Source organism: Amblyraja radiata, chromosome 46 (assembly GCF_010909765.2).
Source record: "Amblyraja radiata isolate CabotCenter1 chromosome 46, sAmbRad1.1.pri, whole genome shotgun sequence".
Lineage (NCBI taxonomy): Eukaryota > Metazoa > Chordata > Chondrichthyes > Rajiformes > Rajidae > Amblyraja > Amblyraja radiata.
The window spans coordinates 6,970,675-6,993,154 of record NC_046001.1 but is presented as its reverse complement, the minus strand read 5'-3'; the positions used below and the strand labels follow the sequence as shown (position 1 = coordinate 6,993,154).

Genomic DNA, 22,480 nt, shown 5'->3' with positions numbered 1-22,480 from the left:
TCCCCCCTCTCCCAATATATCTCATTGGCCATACATGTCAATAAGTGTTACTGTAAAGTTACTGCATGGCTAGTGAGATATGTTGGGAGAGAATATCTCACTTCATTTCAAGAGCAATTTGTCTACTCATATTTAAAGAAGCTAAGAATTCATTTCTTCATCAATTTGAACTGAAGGATAAACTGTATTCCAAATTACATACAGAGTCACGTATCACTTGTTGATCACTGCATTGTTCATCGGGCAAGGTGTGATTTCAAATGTGAAGCACTAGCATCTTCAAAGATCAGCTTTGGGATTACCTGCTCCAGTTTTGCTGGGTCAGAGTACAAGGTCAGCCACTCCAGTTTCAGATGAACTTTTCCCCTCTCCACATCCTTTAGAGTGAACCACTGCATAAGAACATAGTCAAGAGGATTACAGTCTGGCAGTGAGCATACACAAAAAGAACACACACCTCCCACCCTCCCCCATTCAATCTGAGCGTGGCTCCAGGCCTCGTCTCTTCTGTGCCAGTTCCACACATCCTACAATTCCCAGTTTTCGCATCTCCCTCTTCTTTAAATCCCTGCAGTGATCCGGCCCTTACAACCTTCTGGGGAAAATAATTCCAGAGATTCACCTCCCTCCGTGAGAAATTCGCACCCACCCAAGTTTTAAATGTCCACCCCCTTGATCCTGTAACTATGTCCCTGATTTTGAGACAGCCCAAATAAAAACTACTCAAATAAAGATCACATACTATTGATGATAATTTTAACTTCTCTGAAAAAGTTTGCCAAATATTTTATTTGCTAAAGATCTGGCAACAATGCAAATTAGTTGTGTATGAGATGATGCCATAAATGAGACCCAATACCTGCAGCTCTCCTTCCTCCCCAACATAACAAGGGTTGAAATGATATTAGCTTTAATAGGCAACAATTTCCTTCAACTTAAAGGAAGGTTTGATCTACTTAAAAGGTTTAAACTTCTTTTGAGATAGTCAAGTGGAGAAAATGGTACAACTTGCTAAAGGTTTTTTACACTACCACCAAAATAGTAAGATTAAACGAGAACTTACCAGTTTGAACTGTATTTTATGAGGAGTTACGATGAGGGATTACGTGAAGAACCCGCTCAGTGCGCAGGCGCGGCATACTTCCAAGCAGCGGTGTGGAATCACAGATAGACACAGTTATTTGAAGTAAACATAGTAAAGATAAGGAGACATCAATTTATTAGTTTGATCCATATAATGAGGGTGGGAGCGGGGGGCACGTAATCCCTCATCGTAACTCCTCATAAAATACAGATCAAACTTCAAACTGGTAAGTTCTCGTTTAATCTTACTATTTTACTTCGGAGTCACGTGAGTGACTACGTGAAGACTTCAAAGCTCTGTGATTTCAAACCGTGTAACAGTTCATACTTCACTCGCTGCCGAAGTCATTCGAGGGAGGAAGTATGTTATCGTAATCAACCATGAATCTGTTTGTAAAAACAATAATGGTGTTATTAACAACAACAAGACCAATTGCTCCCCCGGGCTTAAATTATATATTTTTTGCAGATTCTTTTTCTGCAAACGATACAGGTTCTGTCAGTGGTTTGTTATAAAAGTTTGGAACGTATACTCCCTAGACCACCCTGCAGTAGCCAGGATGTGGTCCATAGGCTCGTCCATCCTCTTAGTTACTGACGTGGAAGCTGTTCTGGTGGAATAAGATTTTATACACGTTAGTATTTACTCCAGCAACTCCCAGTACCTGCTTGAGCCACTAGAGATAGTTTAGCTCGTCACCCGACCATGAGGTTTCCTGTGGCTGACCCATAAGGCTTTTTCCTCTCCCTCGGTATTCCTTATTGTGTCGATCTCTAAGTGGGTCATGACACATAAAACGTGGTTCAGGTGGGTATGCCCGGAATTTCATGACTGGACCTGATGTTCCTGGTCTGTTCTGTTTGGCCAACCCTTGAATGGGCATGTGACACTATCTGGTGTTATAACCATGTTGTCCCATCGCAGTAGATGGGAGAGCTGGCTCTTTGTGTTGATGTAAGGCCACCAGCATGTCCATCTTCAGGGTAGGCTGTTCCAGGGTGAGTGACCTGGCTGGTGATCATCCCCTAAGGTATGTCAGGATTTCACTGACATCCCAATTTGGGTGTACCTATTTCTGGGGAATGGATTGATATACCTCTCCTGTATCTGATCACCAGTGAGCGGTACCCAAGTTGAGTAGGCTAACAGAACATGTCCTTCATTGTGGTGAAGACCTGCCAGGAGCTCCAGTACAGTTTTTTGTTATAGTTGAATGTGTAATTCCTGTTTTGGAAACAGTGTACCATTTCTTGATGCTCCTCAGGTATGTTCCCTAGGATATGCGACGGAATGCTGTCATCAGGTTGATAGTGCTCCTGATCCAAGCACAGCAATGGTCTTCCCAATTCTGCAATTCTTTTAATGACCATGTCGAGGATCACTGGGAACCATGCTTGTGGACTTGGTCCACTGTAATTTGCGTAGTACCCGACTGATGAAGCCGTAGTACCTATTGAAGAGGTAGAAGGAAAGGAAAACATAGAGATTAGGTTCCCCCCACCCCTCAATACGCGGGAATGTCTCCATTGCCGCTGCCTTGAGATTGGTTTAATGTGACGTAAGTTAGTACGTGGTGATTTAATTGGATATAAGGAATCGATATCTGGTGTCCATATTGCTTAGTGATTTCAGCAAATATTTTTGGTTTAAATGTATGTTTACAGTATTTAGCTCACCTGATAGGTGAGTTACTGATGGTCAAACATGTTTGACGACATACGGTTTCCAATTGTTAATAAATTGTCCCCTAATATCGATGTTCTCCGCCCAAGTGGTTTGGTATATGCCACCACTGATGTTGTTATCTTATAAACGAACATGCAAATTTGGTGGATTACTGAGCAAATGCTTCACTAGAATTAAGTAAGTTAATATATAACATGTTTAAGTCAATTCATATTGGCATTAAGTATTACAAGCTCAGTAACACATCAGGACACATAAGATGTTACTCAAAACAGGTGGAAGTGTACAACCATAATCCTTCCTGCCGATAAATTCCATAACACTACAGATTAATCCATTTGCCCCCATATTACAGGTATGGAGATAGTTTTGAACACTAGTATCTCAGCTCATAGGAAAGGTACAAAGTTCAGTAGCTGGTAATGCTGCTATATCCCAATTACTTTGCCACGTAGTTGATTGGTGGTTAATGCACCATGACTGATAGTCTTAATGAATACCAGATAACAACGTTGTGGATGGTCAACGTAAATATCTGGATATATATTTTGTGCACCGTTCCCAGAGGCACTGCAATACTGGGTTGATGCGTGGAGTGGACGGAGCAAGCCCCTATTCCATCTCCCTGTTCCAAAATTCAATTTAATATATGGTCCCTAGATAAGGGACGTATCAGATTATTAAACTGATAAGAACAGATACTACACTTGATCTTAGCCAAAAGGCCGAGAAGCGATGCAGCTAAAGCTGTATCCAAGGATAGTTTGTCGTTAATATATAGACATGCCATGACGGAATGTTTCTAAGTGTCAGGGCTAGTAGATTCTGGATAACTTTGACTTAAATGCCGCAACGCTCATCATGGTTACTCCATCCAGGTAATTGCGGTATATCCGAAACTTATATGAGAAGGTACTGAATAGTGTGCATCTTCAAGGTCGATGTCTACCATAAAGTATCCTTGGATCCATGGTAGTAGTTACAAATCCCATGAATGGGTATACCTGGTGAAATACTCAAGTGGTTTATCAACGATGGTGCGACATTCACCATCGTGGGAGGGTAGACCACTTGGGGTGCTTGCTGAATTGGTGGCAAGATATTGATTCTATTCCCCTTGTATTTATTTTTTGGTATATAACTACCAAGAGTGATAGCTTCCTAACCAGGCGTGATTCATCCACCCCTTGTTAGTACAACCCTTAACCTTTATGTGATGGTAGGAACCATACTTATCTGTCTTCATTGTTGTTTTCTTCGGTTTCTGGTTCCTTGTTCTTGTAGGGACGATGTTTGTTGGGGGGTGGCACATTTTCCTCTGGGGCCTGCTCTGGGCCGTGGCCTAAAATGCTACAGGTTTGGCATGCAGGCCCCGAGCTTTCACCAGTACCATGAGGTAGACGCCCCTGGTGGACACGTAGAGGTACTGCTGTCTGGTTTAGTGTGGTGCTCATTCCAGACTCTGCCCTCTTGTGCCGAATAGTTTGAACACTTCGTCCAGTTTTTTAGGACTGGTTTGGTAAGTGCCAGGTAGCAGGATCTGTGCTTATGAGGTCGGCGTTCTCATAGTCCTGTTAATTTCATAGATTGAGGGCAGGTTTGTGAGTTCATTTCAGAAGTTATGAGGTATACCGTTGAACAGTAGGGTCATGTGTTTTGCCATACTACCCTGCCCTTCTGGAATGAGCAGGTGGACATGATAGCCGACGTCAGGGTACCAAATGCATTTTTAAAATATTTAGGTTAAACGCGCTGCTCAATGTATCCCCCAATAATGGCGGGCACTTTGAGTAAATGCAATTTAGGGGAGGCGTGATAAAACCAACGCCTCATGGCTACCTGTCTTGGAGAGGTTTTTTGGAAAAGACAGGTAGTAAGCTGGCCATCAGTTGAGACTGAAAAGCCATCTCGCTAGTGGTGGAGCCACATAGCGGCCACACCCAGCAGCTCTTCCTGATCCTGTACCTCAAGCATACTCCCGATATTGTTCAGCCAGTGACCCCTCTTCATGACCAGCCCAGCCACTGGTCACCCCAAAGCTAACCACACTAAGGAGGAAGCGATGGGCAGTGCCTAGGCACTGTGGAGGGTATGCCTGAACCCTCCAGCGAGACTGCCCCTCACGTAGCGTGTCTCGCAGGAGCTCCTGCTCCAGGAGCCGCTCCAGCGGCTCAGGCGGCTGTCTCTCTCCCTGCGGGTGGAGAGACGTCCCCTCCGACAAGTCGGAAGCCACCGGCCGGATGCCTCTTCGGATGGCTGAACATCCAGCCCGCAGCTCAGGCACTAGCGGGACTGGCTTCGGCGCGGTGTGGGGATAGCGGAACGCCCGGTTAAATGTTCCTACCGCCTTCTTCTGGAGCTTTTGTGCCTTGTAGTAGCGAGAGCGCCCCTCAAGCAGCGCGTCTCGCAGGCACCTGCCCCGAGAGCCGCTCCAGCGGCTCAGGCGGCTCTCTCTCCCCCCGTGCGGGTGGAGAGACGTCCCGTCCCAAATCGGGAACACCTGCCGGATGCCTCTTCGGGTGGCTATACATCCAGCCCGCTGCTCAGGTACTAGCGGGCTGGGCTCGGCACGGTGTCGGGGAATAGAGGAACACCGGGTCGCTCCTACCGCCTGTTGCTGCCCCCCTTCCCCCCGACGGGAAACGTTCCTCCTCGAACGGGGGACAGTTTTGTTCCAGAGCCTTTTTCTCTGCCTGTAAAACACAAGCAGAAAAAGGGGCTCCCCTGTAAAAGAAAACCCGACCTCAGGATACTCACCTGACGGTCCGTTTCATCTGTTGCGGGAGTGCCTAGCTCCCGCTGCCGCTGTTGCACTGCAGGCGTAATGCCGCGCCTGCGCACTGAGCGGGTTCTTCACGTAGTCACTCACGTGACTCCGAAGTAAAATTAACATTTTAGCTTTGACAATTTTTTTTCTGACTGTGTTTCCCCAACCCACTTTTATCCCAGTTTTGCAGTTATCCTTGAATTTCTTCAAATCTTTACCTCATCCACAATTTGGTTCTTCATCACTTCCCCAAGATCCAGATGCATTCTGAAAGAAAAAATAAATACATACCACCAAGCATGATTATCTCAGTAGGAGTCATCTGGAAAGTGCTCGGATATATTTACTATTTTCAGCAGTGACCAGAACAGCCCAACTGAGACTGTAAGAGAAAAATTATTTATCATATCTATCTATATAATATTAAAACTCTGTGGCTGCTGGCTGGCTGGCTGTGTTTCTGCCTGACTTGTGGTTGCCAGCCTGTGGGTGCCAGCCTTTGATTCGTTGCTACGCCAACACCAGACCCACAAACGCCCAGAATGTTTCCATTTCCGTAGAGATTTCACTTTACATTCCAAGTATCCACTCCTGATTAAATGTCGTCGTGTTTATGTACACATTTTTAATAAAATCCTTCCCCCCCCCCTCACTCATTTTGTCGCCTCCTGCTGGCCAGCGACTATAACGGCAGCTGGCGCCCGCATCTCGCCTCAAAGACACCATTTAAAAACAGCCGCACTGCTGAGTCCTGAACGACTTGAGTTGGAGGACCACTTCTCCCGTGGGGGCTACGGGTAGGGAACGGCTGCATTGGGGGAGCAGACCCAACGGGTCTGCACTTGTTTCACCTAATATTTACTACAAGCCAAAGCAGTTCTGTGCAACAGGCCTCTGCCAGCTTCTTTTGTGAGCCCTGGCTGTGATTTTCTATTGCACAAGTTTTATTCTGTCACGTGTGAATGAATATATCTTACCTGAAGTAATTTGAACATCCGAGAAGCTATCAGTCTTTAGTTAATGCAAAGCAGAGTACACACCTATGCGTATGCGCACACGCACACCAACTCAGAATCTTATAAACAAAATGGACACTGACATGTACTTGCATGCAGATTACTACACGGGTTGTGTATGTGTACACAACCTCACACACTACACAAACACACACAGAGCTCTCACCTGCCCAGAAAGTCATCCTGATCTGGGTCTTTATCAAACATTTCAATTTCCAACAGCTGACCAGGAACTTCGTGGACAATCACCTGAGGTATGTGGAAAACAAGATACAGTAAAATAGTTTTGAGATGAACTGTAATTTTCAACTGCTGACATCCAAATTCTCCAACTTCTGAAGCTCCATTTTATTCATTCAAAAGTAAATTGTTCCAAGCCTGCATTGTTCATCACTCGTATCCTGCCTGGCAGATAACTTTCAAAAGGTAAGTTCCTACTGTTTGAAACAGCTTGAAAGTGTATGGACGCTTCTTCACGTGGTATAGTTATAACACTTTATTACAATTAGCAAATAGAGGAAATGCATTCATTCAAGCCCACAGCTGGACACATTTGACAGAACTGTCCCACCAGGCTGCTGGGAACTGCAGGCATTTACTTTTAAAGAGGGTGATGATTGGGTGACACAACAACGAGATTCACCCACCTCATACATTTCATTCCATTTGGGATTCAAGGTTTCACTGACAGTCTTGCTCATGAATGCCTGTGTGCCCACTCGTACAATTGCATATGGATCAGATTTTCCTTTGATGAGTCCTTTGACATATGTATCTTTTGACTCCAGACTTGCCCCTTCAATGAGGTGAATCCGTACTATTCCCTAAAAATAAAAACATAAATTCAAATCTCCCTTTCCAAAGGGCAATATTATTGTATGTGACATGCGGATTAACTGAATATACAGTAGGCTAACTACCCAGAGCACCATTAGCCCTTGCACATGGTTGCTGCACTGTAAATTCCCAATTTCTAGACTTGTTTCACCAGGCTGGGGTTTAGACAATAGGTGCAGGAGTAGGCCATTCGGCCCTTCGAGCCAGCACCGCCATTTAATGTGATCATGGCTGATCATCCCCAATCAGTACCCCGTTCCTGCCATCTCCCCATATCCCCCGACTCCGCTATCTTTAAGAGCCCTATCTAGCTCTCTTGAAAGTATCCAGAGAACCTGCCTCCACCGCCCTCTGAGGCAGAGAATTCCACAGACTCATAACTCTCTGTGAGAAAGTGTTTCCTCGTCTCTGGTCTAAATGGCTTACTCCTTATTCTTAAATTGTGGCCCCTGGTTCTGGACTCCCCCAACATCGGGAACATGTTTCCTGCCTCTAGCATGTCCAAACCCTTAACAATCTTATATGTTTCAATAAGATTCCCTCTCATCCTTCTAAACTCCAGAGTGTACAAGCCCAGCCGCTCCATTCTCTCAGCATATGACAGTCCCGCCATCCCGGGAATTAACCTTGTAAACCTACGCTGCACTCCCTCAATAGCAAAAATGTCCTTCCTCAAATTACTGCACACAATACTCCAGGTGAGGTCTCACTAGGGCTCTGTACAACAGCAGAAGGACCTCTTTGCTCCTATACTTGATTCCTCTTGTTATAAAGGCCAACATGCCATTAGCTTTCTTCACTGCCTGCTGTAACTGCATGTTTACTTTCATAGACTGATAAACAAGGACCCCCAGATCCCGTTGTACTTCCCCTTTTCCCAACTTGACGCCATTTAGATAGTAATCTGCGTTCCTGTTTTTGATACCAAAGTGGACAACCTCACATTTATCCACATTAAACTTCATCTGCCATGCATCTGCCCACTCCCCCAACCTGTCCAAGTCACCCTGCATTCTCATAGCATCCTCCTCACAGTTCACACTGCCACCCAGCTTTGTGTCATCTGCAAATTTGCTAATGTTACTTTGAATCCCTTCATCCAAATCATTGATGTATATTATAAATAGCTGCGGTCCCAGCACCGAGCCTTGCGGTACCCCACTAGTCACTGCCTGCCATTCTGAAAGGGGCCCGTTAATCCCTACTCTTTGTTTCCTGTCTGCCAACCAATTTTCTATCCATGTCAGCACTCTACCCCCAATACCATGTGTCCTAATTTCCCCCCACTAATCTCCTATGTGGACCTTATCAAATGCTTTCTGAAAGTCCAGGTACACTACATCCACTGGCTCTCCCTTGTCCATTTTCCTAGTAACATCCTCAATAAATTCCAGAAGATTAGTCAAGCATGATTTCCTCTTCGTAAATCCATGCTGACTCGGACCGATCCTGTTACTGCTATCCAAATGTGCGGCTATTTCATCTTTTATAATTGACTCCAGCATCTTCCCCACCACCGATGTCAGGCTAACTGGTCTATAATTCCCTGTTTTCTCTCTCCCGCCTTTCTTAAAAAGTGGGATAACATTAACTACCCTCCAATCCACAGGAACTAATCCTGAGTCTATAGAACATTGGAAAATTATCACCAATGCGTCCACAATTTCTAGAGCCACTTCCTTAAGTTCCCTGGGATACAGACCATCAGGCCCTGGGGATTTATCAGCCTTCAGTCCCATCAGTCTATCCAACACCATTTCCTGCCTAATGTGGATTTCCTTCAGTTCCTCCGTCACCCCAGATCCTCTGGCCACTACTATATCAGGAAGATTGTTTGTGTCATCCTTAGTGAAGACGGATCCAAAGTACCTGTTCAACTCATCTGCCATTTCCTTGTTCCCCATAATAAATTCACCTTTTTCGATCTTCAAGGGTCCAACATTGGTCTTAACTAATTTTAACTAATTAATTTTTTCCTCTTCATTTACTTCCTGGCTAAGTTATTTACACTTCAGTTTTCTGATATTCAGACATTGGAACCTCTACTTCTACTCAGTAAAGACGTAAAATAGGGAAGGTAGCATCTAATCATAATGATAAGCCTTATCCCCCAGCTTGCACAGTAAGAGGGGAAAGTAGACTTTCACTGAACCAACTTTTATCTGATTGAAATGAACACAACAAAAATGAGTGGGTAGTAATTGACTTTGTTGGTAACAATTTTGTAAAAACATATGGTGATACATACCCGAGGCAAAGGAGAACGGAGTTCAGCCACATGGAGATCTGAAACAAGAGGGCAGGTAATCCGGTTTGGCAAAACCAGGAAAGAGGCGATGGTGTCCATAAGTACGGTGTCAGACTTTGAACTGTTCCAAGTAAGAAAAAGAAGCAGAGCAAGGTGTGTAAAGGGAAGAGAGTGGGAGATAGGGAGAGAAAAACAAAACATTCATCAGGGGTTAGTTTTAATGCAAACTGATCTACAAAAAAAGTCAAATTCCTCAAAGGTGAATTTAACTAGAGGCGAGGATCATGAATATTAATTATGGTTCCACAAGTATTTCAGCTGCTTCCTGGTAGTTTTCAAACATGTTGCTTTCTGCATGGTGGCACAGCTGCTGCCTCACAGCGCCAGAGACCTAAGTTTGATTCAGACCTCGGATCTTGTCTGTGTGGAGTTTGCATTCTCCCCAGATCCCAGGGACGTGCGGGTTGGTAGGTTAGTTGGCCCTCTGTAAATTACCATCTATATGTAGGTGAGTGATAGGAACATCACAGGGAATTGATGGGAATGGAAGGAGAATACCTTATATAGAAATAAATGGGGAATGGTGTTAATGGGATTGCTTTATGAACATAGACCATGAACATAGAACATGAACAATGGACCAAATGACCTCCTTCAATGTTATAAGGTGAGAAATATTACTTGCAATATTCCCCAGGTGGGCCTCATGCTCACCTGTTTCACAACAAATGTTAAATTTCTCATGAAATCATCCAACTCCAAAACTTGCATACTTGTGAAATTGCATTATTAATTATATTTTTTGATATATTTTGATTTTACTTTATTACTACTGTTCAATCTAAGAGTGAGAAGTTTCAGAATTCAAGAATGTAACTTCATGTTGTTCTTGGAAGAATCTTACACATATTTTATCTTTATTTTTGATTGGGATCCTATGAACAATCATTACCTCAGCCCTGGAATATCCAGGAAGTTGGTGAGTCCTGTCCAGTTAATCTCCAGCACCTGAAAAAGGACAAAGTTTCAAAATATCAGTTGTCATTTAGTACATTAGAGATAGGTGTCAATTCACAACTAAAACATTTGACATAGTCAGACTTGCAACTCTAAGACTAACATGCCATTCAAATGTATCTAGGCTCAAGAGCCTGATGGTTGCAAAAATCATCTATAGTTTACTCAACCCCTGAAAAGCAATACTATAATACTGAAGATTAGGCAATGTGAACTAAACTCCCATCTGTGGTCTGTTTCCAGTAGCTTTGAAGGCAGCCTCTCCTGATTTGTGCTTTATCCTTTCATTAAATAATTAATAATAACATATCCCAGCTTACCTACTGGTCATATTAGGTCTGGTTATTTTTGGGTCAATTTTCTCATCTGTACAAATGGCATGGACTCATACTGGGTGAGGAATTCCAACTTGGCTATCATACTTTAAATGAGAAGCGAGGCAGTGGGTGCCTGTTGGCTATTCAAACTTGGGAAATGTCACAGTTTGGCCTGATCCTGTTTTACTCGTTACAGTCAAATTAACAAGCAACGTGAAGCTAGCACATTAAATATGACTCAATATTCCCTGTGGAGCCCAAGTTGTAGGGCTGTGTTAATCCAAAATCAAGATCTCACTGATCCGTCAGCCTCTGCAACACTGGCTGGTTTCTCCATCCACAACAACATGCTTACTGGGCGGCGGATGAAGAACAAGGTCACTGCTCCCACCAATGGCATGTCTCCAATTAAGGGCTCAAGGATCACACGGAGCATTCCATGGAGCTGCAAGAGAGAGTAAAAAAAATCAGCAACCCAGGGAACAGACAATAAATCAATAGCCCTGAGCCACCTCAGGAGAAATCCGTCACACGTGATGCAAGATTACTGGAAATGCCTGTAGTTTGTTCCCCAAACTTGCCCCTTATGGAATGGCCGAATCAACCAGGTGATTAACATAGGATCACCTGCTGCAGTAAGATAAGGCTTTAATACTATGGTCAATCGTTGATTCGCCTACCAATACCACATTTCAATACTTATATGGGGATTTACTGCCAAAAACATTCAACTGTACCAGAGTCTCTGTTCCCCTCCTCATTCCCACTCTGGTACCTCAATCCCACGGTAGATTGTTTCTTTGCCATCATTCCAACTCTCATGCTTATGTAAATGTGCGTTCTTATAAACAACCATTTTTCTCCAGCGGTTGAGACCATACTGTCTCATTCACTGGCTGCTGCAAAACCAGATGATGAAGCGTGTTATCTATGAGGGGGCTGACTCCAAACTGGCTGCTAGCGCAAATGAGTTGATGCAATTAGGTGGCTGCAAATGCGAATTAGCTGCGCGTGACAAACTGCGTACTTTGCTTTTTCCACAATTTAATGGTTGCCGTCGGTATAATCAGCAGATGTTTTTAAAATCATGAGGCACATATAAGATGGGGATTTGGGCTCATTTTTCCACCCCCTAGGCTGGGCCGAGAGACTAGATAGTGTCATTATTGCTGCACCAGTTGCCATCAGTGAGTACAACAGTCCAAGGTATGATCCTAGAACCTTCTGATTCATACACAATGATGCATTTGTCCACTGTGTCATTGAGGGTGGCATTTTGAACAGATTGTGTTTCTCCTTTAATTGTCTCTTGCAACAAAGGAACTGTAAAATAGGGGACACCGAGTTACAAGGGTCACTGAGATCTGCTATTTCCCCATCAAGTGACCTACCTGGATACCATTCACTCCAGCTTTGCAGAAATACTTCTTTACTTCAACATTGATTTCACAGTCACCAATGTAACTACAGAGGAAAGACAACAGAGGAGACCCCATTTTAGATATTCTCAGAGTGTACATTGTACTGGTAGACTGCTGGGGTTTTTTTTATGGATTATTTCAAAACTAAGCACTAACCTGGGATTGCGAAGTGAAGATCAGGTGATTAGGATTGTGCCTATACTATTCACTTATAAATACAGTGGCTGATAACCCAAAGTTAAACCCACTAGCAGACTTTCTTTGGACAATTGAAGGAAATTTTAGAAAAGTCAAACCCACCAAAGCTCTATTACAGAGCTGCATTAACAAAGATCAAAGCCATCACCAATTGTCCGGTCATGTCATGATGGTATCAGGATAGGCTGAGAAAAGGTCAAAAACTAAATTTCATGAGAGGCATTTCCTTAAGTTCAGTCCATTTAAAAAACACTCCAAACTTGGTTGAATAAAAATTTATTAAATGACTTTTCCATGTTACTTTTGTGATAGATCACATAAAATGACAAAATACACACAATCACATTGGGGGAAAATTCTGCAAAAGGGGAAAACTTGCATTTCAATAGCACCTTTTATATATTTGGGATGCACTTAAATCTGTAGCTTAGAATGGATTTTCAAAACCAATATTTTGCCCATGGCATTTTGAAAATATTTTGCTGTGATGTACGATAATTCTTTTTCTGTGCACTCTTCATATTTCAAGTGACAAGTAGATCCAGTGGTAGAGGCACAGAGGGAAGTTGAGAGGACAGGACTTGATGTGCAGATAGGACATGGCAGACTGCTGCATGATAGGATGAGCAAGGCATTATGAAGAAGCATCATCTGCAGTCTCATCTTTTTATAAAAATACCTGCCATTCCCAACTGGGTATCTCAGATTATCCAACTATTTGACCATTTGTCCATTACAATAAAAATAAAAAGCACTGGAAATACTCAGCAGGTTAGGCAGCATCTCAGAACACAGGCAGAATTAATACCGTCTCAGGCCAATGATGCTCCATTAGAACAGACACTACAATGTCTACAATCTTTGCACCATTCTGCGTTTTGCTTTCATCATTGTTGCATCTATCCATGCAGACAATAAATGTTATTGCTCCCTGGTGTATACAACAAGCTAACCTGATTGCAAATCAAGAAAAGAGAAAACGCCCATGTTTAAGTTGTAGAGAAGGGTGAAGAGACCAGTGGCAATGCCCGTGATAGGGTGAAGGCCAGGGTTGTCCAAGTGACAAATGCCTCTGGAGCCGTGCAGTCAGTAGATGAATGAGATCAGGGAGAATAAAATACAAAAGGTGCAGGAGCTGTGGGAGGCAGAACCCAACAGCAGCTGCAAATTTGGAACAAGAGAATGCTGGAAATACCTAGCAGACCAGGCAGCATCCGTAGAGAGAGAATGGCTGAGTTAATGCTACAGGTGGATGACGTTACATTAGAACATTGGCTGTGACTGTGTGGATTATCTCCGGGTGCTTCGGAGAAAATCCACTCCAAAGACGTACAGGTTTGTAGTTTAATTGGCTTCTGTAAAGTGTCCCTAGTGCGTAGGATAGTAGGGTGATCATTCGTCAGCGCAGACTCAATGGGCTGAGAAACCTGTTTCGACGCTGTATCTCTAAAGTCTAAATCAATCAAAAATGGCTATTATAAAGGGTTGCCGTTGCTCAGAACATCACGCAGAGAAATTCTGATGAACCTCCTACTAGAAAATTACTAGGAAGTTCAATAAAGCTACAGGTTAGTAAGAAAGTGCTCAGGAAAAGGAAGGCTTTGCGAGCTCTCATAGTGATGCAATTTGGCCTTGCGCACGCTTTAAACTTAGTTCCTTTGCAAGATTTTGCGCCAGCCGCCACTGTGCCCACACAGCTCTTGTGTCAGCCTCAGTAAAGCTCTTGATGGATGTTAAAATATAACTGATGTCATTGTATTGTTTTGGACTGGAGCTTTGTCCCATCTCAACAACCACCACAAAGCCCATTTAAAAAAAGGACCAATGGAATCTTGTAGAGTAAAACAGGCTTGATGTTTTTGTTGTTGCAGTATTTTTTAATGCTTTTTTGGTGCAGGCTACTGGTACAGGGTAATTAAACTCAACTTAATGAACCCTGTGGTTGGCAAGCAATAGGTGAAGTTAGTGAGGGGAATTAGTTTGTATACAAGTGAAGCAGGATGCATCTTTGGGGACTAATGTTGCCGACCAATGTGTTACTATCCATACCTGTACGTAATAGCGCACCAATCTAGTAATGACCAAGCCTAGCTGCATCTACAGGGAACAGATCAGTAGGTTTTCCCGATGAGGAAGAATTTCTTTAGCCGGAGGGTGGTGAATCTGTGGAATTCATTGCCACAGATGGCTGTGGAGGCCAAGTCAATGGTTATTTTAAAAGCAAAGATTGATAGGTTCTTGATTAGTAAGGATGTCAATGGTTACAGGGAGAAGGTAGGAGGAATGGGGTTGAGAGGGAAAAATAGACCAGTCATGATCCAATAGTAGAACAGACTTGATGAGCTGAATGGATTAATTCTGCTTCCGTGTCTTATGGTTTGCCATCTTCATCATGGAGAACTGCAGCCAATTTGCAAAACACCAAGGTGGTGAGAGGCACCACCACCACCATCATCTTCACTGCTGGCTTTTTCCAGTTTAGTACTGCTGTCAGTTATTAGCTGACCTTTATGTGCACGAAACAAGTAAACAATCCACTATTCAGCACAGATAAATTTCATCCTTTCCCAGTAACAAGCTAAATGTTACCATTCTGGTTGCATGAAAAAATGGTGCTTGTAATGACTGCTCAAATCAACAGAACCAGTTCTTCCTCAGTTCCACACTGTGAGTCACGTGGCACCATTGCCCCAAGCTACTGCTTGCACAAGAAGGTTGCAGGGCTGTGAGCTACTCCCTTTTTGGAGAGATCTATTTACAAATTTCTCTCCAAATCCTCATATACTGTTAAATACAAAGGTCAGAATGAAAGGAGAGGATTTCTCTGCGAGTTTAGTGTCAACCGAGGGACCACATATATATAATGACAGACATGCAACAAGCTCAACCCAGCCTAGTTTCAACAAGTAATCATGAAAAATTGTGTTGAGGATTCAATGATCAAACGTGCAACCATGCAAGCGAACCAATTTTTCAGATGTTTGTTTTCTGTATATGGTTTATGGGAACATGGAAAGAGTTGTAATTTTGCATACAGGGTTTGCCCAAGTAATTATTGGGGAGCAGGTTGAAAAGCAATACATAGTTAGGTCATGCCTGATATGACAATTGAGCAATCTTTGCATGTCAGTTTTGTTAAAAGTACCATTTTCTGAACAAACTGTCCCAAGCATCTGCACATACTAGAATATCAAGCCCACCATGGGACACTGCCATTGTCAGGAGGTGCCCTGGACTGTGCCAATTTACCAGCCAGAGACATTAGGGTGCTTCACCATTCTGTCAGCATTAATGTGGTTCGGTTCCTCCGTGTTGAATATGCAATCTATGCTTTTGGTGTGCTATTTTTTCGTCGGAAACTTCAGTAAATTTACAAGTATTACTTTTAGCCTTGAGCAATTTTCCATGCACTTAGATGGAACATGGAACACTCAAATTATTTTAAATGCTCAGTAGGTCAGGTGACAGCCATGGGAAAAAAAAAAGTGATTCAGACTGATGAACTTTTATCAGAACTGGTCAGAAAGGTCATTCAATTGAAACATCAACTTCATTTCACTCTCCACAGATGTTGCTGACCAGCTGAATACCCCTTGCATTTTCTATTTAAAAATTAGATTAAGGATCTGTGGTATACAATAAAATAAACCATGTCACCAAATGTAGAAACAGGGAACTACAGATGCAGGTTTACCAAGGAAAGCCAAAATGCTGGAGCAGGTTAGGCAGCATAGAAACATAGAAAATAGGTGCAGGAGGTCCATTCGGCCCTTCGAGCCAGCACCGCCATTCATTGCGATCATGGCTGATCGTCCCCAATCAATAACCCGTGCCTGCCCTCTCCCCATATCCATTGATTGCACTAGCCCCTAGACCTCTATCTAACTCTCTCTTAAATCCATCCAGTGATTTGGCCTCCACTGCCCTCTGTGGCAGGGAATTCCACAAATTCACAACTCTCTGGGTGAAAACGTTTTTTTCTCACCTCAGTCTTAAATGACTGCCCCTTTATTCTAAGACTGTGGCCCCTGGTACTGGACTCGCCCAACATTGGGGACATTGGAGATCCCCCCTCATCCTTCTAAACGCTAATGAATACAAGCCTAGTCTTTTCAATCTTTCCTCATATGAGAGTCATCTCTAAAGAACATAGATAAGTGATGTTTTGGGTCGAGACCCTTCTTCAGAATGTATCAGGGTGAAAGATCGACCCAAAACATCACCTATCCATGTTCTCTATAGATGCTGCCTGACCTGCTGAGTTACTCCAGCATTGTTTGTCTATCCATAATGTCACAAAATCTTTGTTATACATGGCCATGTATGTGATGTAACCCATCAGATGTATGGGTGTCCAGCTACTAGTCTGACATTGCTACAGCTATTCATGCCAGTAATATTACCAAACGTTCCCATGATGGTTCATATTGTAGATTGCTTTGATCTTGGGATTAAGAGAACATATCTGCTTTCACCATTTAAAGTAGCAGTTGTTTCCTGTAAAACAATGTCAACAGGGTACTTGTGGCTAAAAAGGGGAATGGAATCTTATTTGGGTCACACCTGCCTCCAGCACCTCGGAACAATAACGTCTGCAACAATTATCCCTACCAGTGCCAAGAGATTATTTGTGGGAACAAACAATGAGCACAAAGAGGCAATTATTCTGATTAAAATTCTTTGCCTCTTCCATTCTTCAAGTGCTTCCTGCACCTTAATTATAATTTTATCCAATACATATTGTACCCAGGTGCTTCTGCATCGCTTGGCGGGTGAGGCAAGATAGATATTAATGGGGACGACAATTAACTTCCCATTCCCTATGAGTTCCTTGTTTAAGAGCATAAATATGCAATCCAGAAACTTTAATTTTCCATTTTCTGTGGCTGAGATCAACAACTTCAAGCATACTACAATTTTAGTACTCTGCCTATTAATATTCCAATAGGCCACCTGGTGACCAGATATTCTCAAAGAGCATTGCTAGGCACAAAGTATAGATTACATGGAGGAAGTAGAATTTCAGGTTATGCAAGGAAAAGACCAAAAAAACTGAACTGAAATCAATGCAAGTACAGTTTAAGACAGCCAATTATCATCTGCCCCTTTAACAAATCTGGGCAACACAAACTAATTTGCCAATGTACTAATGACATTGGGAAAGTAAAGTAACCAGATTATATGCAGATCACCAATCTAAAGCACAAATTCACATCACAGATTCATTAATTCCTGCATATGGAGTTAGATATGCAATAAATCATTTTGTATAATAAGCATGTGTGAAATGACTGCCCGCAGCATAGCCAAGGGGTAACTGTGATGGCCTGTGTCCTACCCCAGAAACAATGACAGATGCCTGGGATAAGCTTTAAAAAAATCAAGTTATGTCATATGGCCTAATTATTACAGAAAACATCCATTAAAGGGCCAGGTGAGAGCACTGTATTCATATGTCAAGCAGGAGCTGTCAAATAAATCCAAAAAAATTATTGCCAGCTTGCATTCGTACATGAAAAGCTATTTTCCCTTGGAGTGAAGCAAGAAAGTGGAATTGAAGAATCAATTACCTGATATGCAGGTCAAGCAAGACCTGCCTTTTGTCTGCACCTGCATGCACCTGTACTCCATGAATCTTCAAAGGCTGAAAGACAATTCAGAGGTTTGTTTTGATCTCCAGTCAACTACATATATTTTAACAACAATGTATTTGGAACCTATTTCCATCAGTTTGGTTTGTGGTAAACATGCTTGTTACAGCAAAAGCTTCCTGAGTGACTCAGCAAATTTAGCAAGTGAGCAGCTGAAGGTCCTATGGAGTGTTGAAAAATGCCACAACCCGATATTAGAAAGGGGCTTATTATAGTATTCATGGCATCTGATATCTACTGACCTCCACTGAAACATGCATGAACTTGAGTATTGGTAAAGGCAGGGCGAGGCTCAACTATCATGGTGAATTAAAAATGGAGGCATTAAACAAATAAGTATTTTTAAGGATGTAACTAATTGGTAGATAAAGACATTAGATGTACAATATCTGGATTTTTCAAAAGGCATTTGGTAAGGTACCATGAATAAACTCTGCATAAAATAATGCTGATTTATCAAATATATTCGAGACCAAGATTGATAGATCTTTGAACTCTAAGGGGATCAAGCAACATTGGCATTGTGTGTGTTGGGGGGGGGGGGGGGGAGAAAGGATGGTGAATTTGATCTAAAGGGTCAGTCATCATCTTAATGAATGATAAATTTAGATTCGACAAGTCTTCTCCCTGCTTCCAGACAACACATTCTTATTCAATGCATTCATTTATTGAATCCACAACTGAGCTGCTTCAAACTGATTGCTATCTGGAAATCAGCTCACACATTAACACTAGCTTCAAGCTGCTTTCTAGTGCAACTTTAGTTGACAATTTCTCTTACCAATTATGGGAAGTTTACAGAGGTCCAAATAAGAACAGGCTTACACTTTGGTGAAATGGTCATCCAGTCTGCTGATACTTGTAGTCAAGGCTCAAAGTGAGAAGCACTGCCATTTGAGCACAATACACAAGTGTGTTGGGTATTAGACTGCAGCGCCAGGACCCATTTTCAAAATGGCAGCAAATAGCTTGACATCCAATTATTCTGTACATACAGGATTCACTGCATCAAACATAGAAACTCCAGACACAAGATGTGTAAAAATTAATATGTTACTGGAATAGAATTTAAATCATGCAGATATTACATTACCTTCACTCCAAAGCAGACTTTGGTGAAGGCAAATGTTTGTAGGTGATTGTTTGAACTCCGAATAATGGGAGCGATGGAGTTTACCAACAGCTTCTCCAGGTATTGGCCAACAAATGGCCATGCTTGCTGCAAAACCTACCAAAGAAAATATGTCTCGGTTAGATTTGTTACATTTTGGAATTTGACCTTAGATCTAACACATGCAGAAACCCATCTAACAATTTTTCTTCATCTCATTTAGGATTCCAGGCTGCTCAGTAACCATTCAACAGGCAACATGGGGGATCAATCCCATGGAAACTCACATTCCAAGTTTACTTCACTTCCCCTTTGTGCTTGGTGAATGGTCAATCTACACACTTTATAACAATAATCAAATCTTAATTTTTTGTTAAAATTTAATTAGGGTTAACCGGAGATATTTCATTTTATAGGGTTAATTCATGAAAAAAAAGTCACATTTACACCTAACCACTTGAGGGGTTAAAAGCAGGTTTAACTAGAATGAAATGTTACACACCAACCTATTTTATGCATTAATAGCATTAAAGCAGGGGTTTTCAAACTCAGCCATCCCCTTGAAACATAGAAACATAGAAACTAGGTGCAGGAGTAGGCCATTCGGCCCTTCAAGCCTGCACCGCCATTCAATGTGATCATGGCTGATCATCCAACTCAGTATCCTGTACCTGCCTTCTCTCCATACCCCCTGATCCCTTTAGCCACAAGGGCCACATCTAACTCCCTCTTAAATATAGCCAATGAACTGGCCTCAACTACCTTCTGTGGCAGAGAATTCCACAGATTCACCACTCTCTGTGTGAAAAATGTTTTCCTCATCTCGGTCTTAAAAGATTTCCCCCTTATCCTTAAACTGCGACCCCTTGTTCTGGACTTCCCCAACATCGGGAACAATCTTCCTGCATCTAGCCTGTCCAACCCCTTAAGAATTTTGTAAGTTTCTATAAGATCCCCCCTCAATCTTCTAAATTCTAGCGTGTACAAACTGACAATTGCAATTGTGTCAGAAAGAGTAGTTTTGATTCCAACCAAGTAGTTGTGAGGAATATACATTTTAATATCCCCAGTTTCACTGAATCCGACAGGATTTATCCACAAATAACAACCACTGACTGGATGTGATAGTAGAATAGAAAAGGGTAAAAGCATTATTGAAATCCAAGCAGTGTATGTAAACAAAATATTTAAATTTGAATCCAATTAAATTAAATTTGCATGACTTTTGCTAATCCAGTCTCATTTTCCCACATGCTGGAGATACGACGTGGGTCAGTGACCTCAGTGTCTGGTTAGGCAACCTTCTATTGCACAGGTTAGAAAAGCCCCTTGTAGACAAAGTAGAAGTTCCTACCTTGTTTAACCAGTCTACACGTTCGAGATCTTGGAAGTTGATCTGTGAAAAGGAAACATTGCCAATTTTTAATAAACTTATCAAAATCAATCCAGGGTGTTCGCAGCATTTACAACGCAGCTTTCTCCAGAGTGTTTACATAATTCTCTCTTGCACTCTTTGGAATTAAGTTTACACAAAAATCTCTGGCTTGGAAATTACCCTTGCATGGTGTCATGTTTGATCCTTGCAATATTTCTCAACGCAAACACACGCTTTAGTTAATGTGGAAATCTTCACGATACCTCTCATGATATTAATAATCACAAGTGGCCTGAGGAAGACTCACCCTAGCATCAGATAAAACAGCAAATAGTCGACGCAAATTGCTATTTAATATTGTTTAACCAACATGGTCGAAGTTGAGGAAATCATCATTTGGCACAGTGTCCATGCCAGCCAAAAATTGACTTAAATTTAAATCGCATCTCCATTGACTTGTGGTTTATGGCTCTTCAAGTGCTCATCCAGATCTCTTAAATGTGGAGAGGGTCTCTGCCTCCACCAGCCGGCCAGTCAGCGAATTAGAAACACTCATGTAAGTGAGAGAAAAAAAAGCTATCCACAGTCTGCTCTAAATTTCGAACTATTGAATTTAAAGCTATGTCCTTTAGTTACTGATCTCTCATGCAACATTTTATCTCATCCACATGAGGAGATCTTCTCATACCTTTGGTACTTTTATAGCATTTTTTGGAGACACGTTTCTGTGGACAGCTTTATGAGGACAGTGCTCCAATCTCCTCTGGTTACCATACTCAGTCATGCCTCCTTTCTTGTAGATGTCACAGCCGCGAGGTCCCCTGGTACATCATTCTCTTCCCAGATGTGGATAATGAAATTGTGGATTAATGACTAAAGATTTTCAGCACCAAGCTTTAGGATTGGAGCCTTGTTATTTTCATTTGATATAGCCTTTGACTTTTGTCAGGAGGGGTGGCAAGGCTGGACTAAATGTGTTGCTGGTGAGTCAAAGTCATTTACATCATGGAGAGTCATAGTTAAGGAACTGTTCAAAGCATTCCTTTTAGCAAGCACATAATGCCTCTGTCCCTGATTAGTTCACCTCAGTTCCTAGCTCTCAGTGGGGCAAGGTCTTGGATTGTCCTTTATGCTGGACTTCAGAGCTCCTATCTGCTGTGGATATTCTGCGACTCCTGGAAGCAGAGATTTGCCAGGTTATCTGTGAGGCACCATCTGAGACAAGCTCATTTTATGGTTAAGAGCTCTGATATTGATCTTCCTGTGGCAACATTTCTGTTGATACTAATGGTTTGGAGCAAAGATCTTAGAGCAGATCTTTGGTTTGGAGCCAGGCTGCTGGAGATATAGAATGGATTAGGTGTGGCACTCAATCCAATTGTTGTCAACCGCACTGAGATTAAAGATCAGCCATGAACCCATTGAAGGGCAATATAGAGGGACCAAATGACCTACTCCTGCTTCTATTTGTGTTCTTGTATAGCAGATACAAACCACTTTGTAAACAATTAATATTAGAGACTAACCAGTAGTTTATAGCCATTATGAAGAATAAGACTGCCAACAGAATTCTGGGAACTGTTTTGATTCCCAGTTAAAAAAAAAAAATGGTTTGAAAAATTCCAGATTTGCCACAGAACACACACATCCAATTATGGCAACTATTGCATGGCGTACAAATGAAACACATTTCCTCTTTCACCCCCCCCCCCCCTCCCCCAGTAAAAAAAGAGCAAGGTTTTAAAACTGGAA

The 22,480-nt window shown here is 42.3% G+C and overlaps 1 protein-coding gene and 1 non-coding gene across 3 annotated transcripts in view; both read right to left on the bottom strand.

Annotated features, from left to right (window-relative positions):
• esyt1 (extended synaptotagmin 1) overlaps positions 1-22,480 on the bottom strand; it is a 79,411-nt gene that overhangs the window by 24,226 nt on the left and 32,705 nt on the right. For both annotated transcript variants that reach the window (XR_004410510.1, XM_033015464.1), the window contains exons 2-12: positions 20,708-20,749; positions 19,336-19,470; positions 18,162-18,235; positions 12,364-12,436; positions 11,328-11,417; positions 10,591-10,646; positions 9,639-9,759; positions 7,201-7,377; positions 6,720-6,802; positions 5,756-5,804; positions 303-392 (exon numbers count right to left, since the gene is read on the bottom strand). Coding sequence is in view for 1 of the 2 variants with exons in the window: in XM_033015464.1 (XP_032871355.1) it covers positions 303-392; positions 5,756-5,804; positions 6,720-6,802; positions 7,201-7,377; positions 9,639-9,759; positions 10,591-10,646; positions 11,328-11,417; positions 12,364-12,436; positions 18,162-18,235; positions 19,336-19,470; positions 20,708-20,749 (990 nt within the window). In the remaining variant the exon portion in view is untranslated. The remainder of the gene's footprint in view (positions 1-302; positions 393-5,755; positions 5,805-6,719; positions 6,803-7,200; positions 7,378-9,638; positions 9,760-10,590; positions 10,647-11,327; positions 11,418-12,363; positions 12,437-18,161; positions 18,236-19,335; positions 19,471-20,707; positions 20,750-22,480) is intronic.
• Positions 3,316-3,507, bottom strand: LOC116968866. Its single transcript, XR_004410547.1, has one exon. It is a non-coding gene; the product is annotated as a U2 spliceosomal RNA (small nuclear RNA).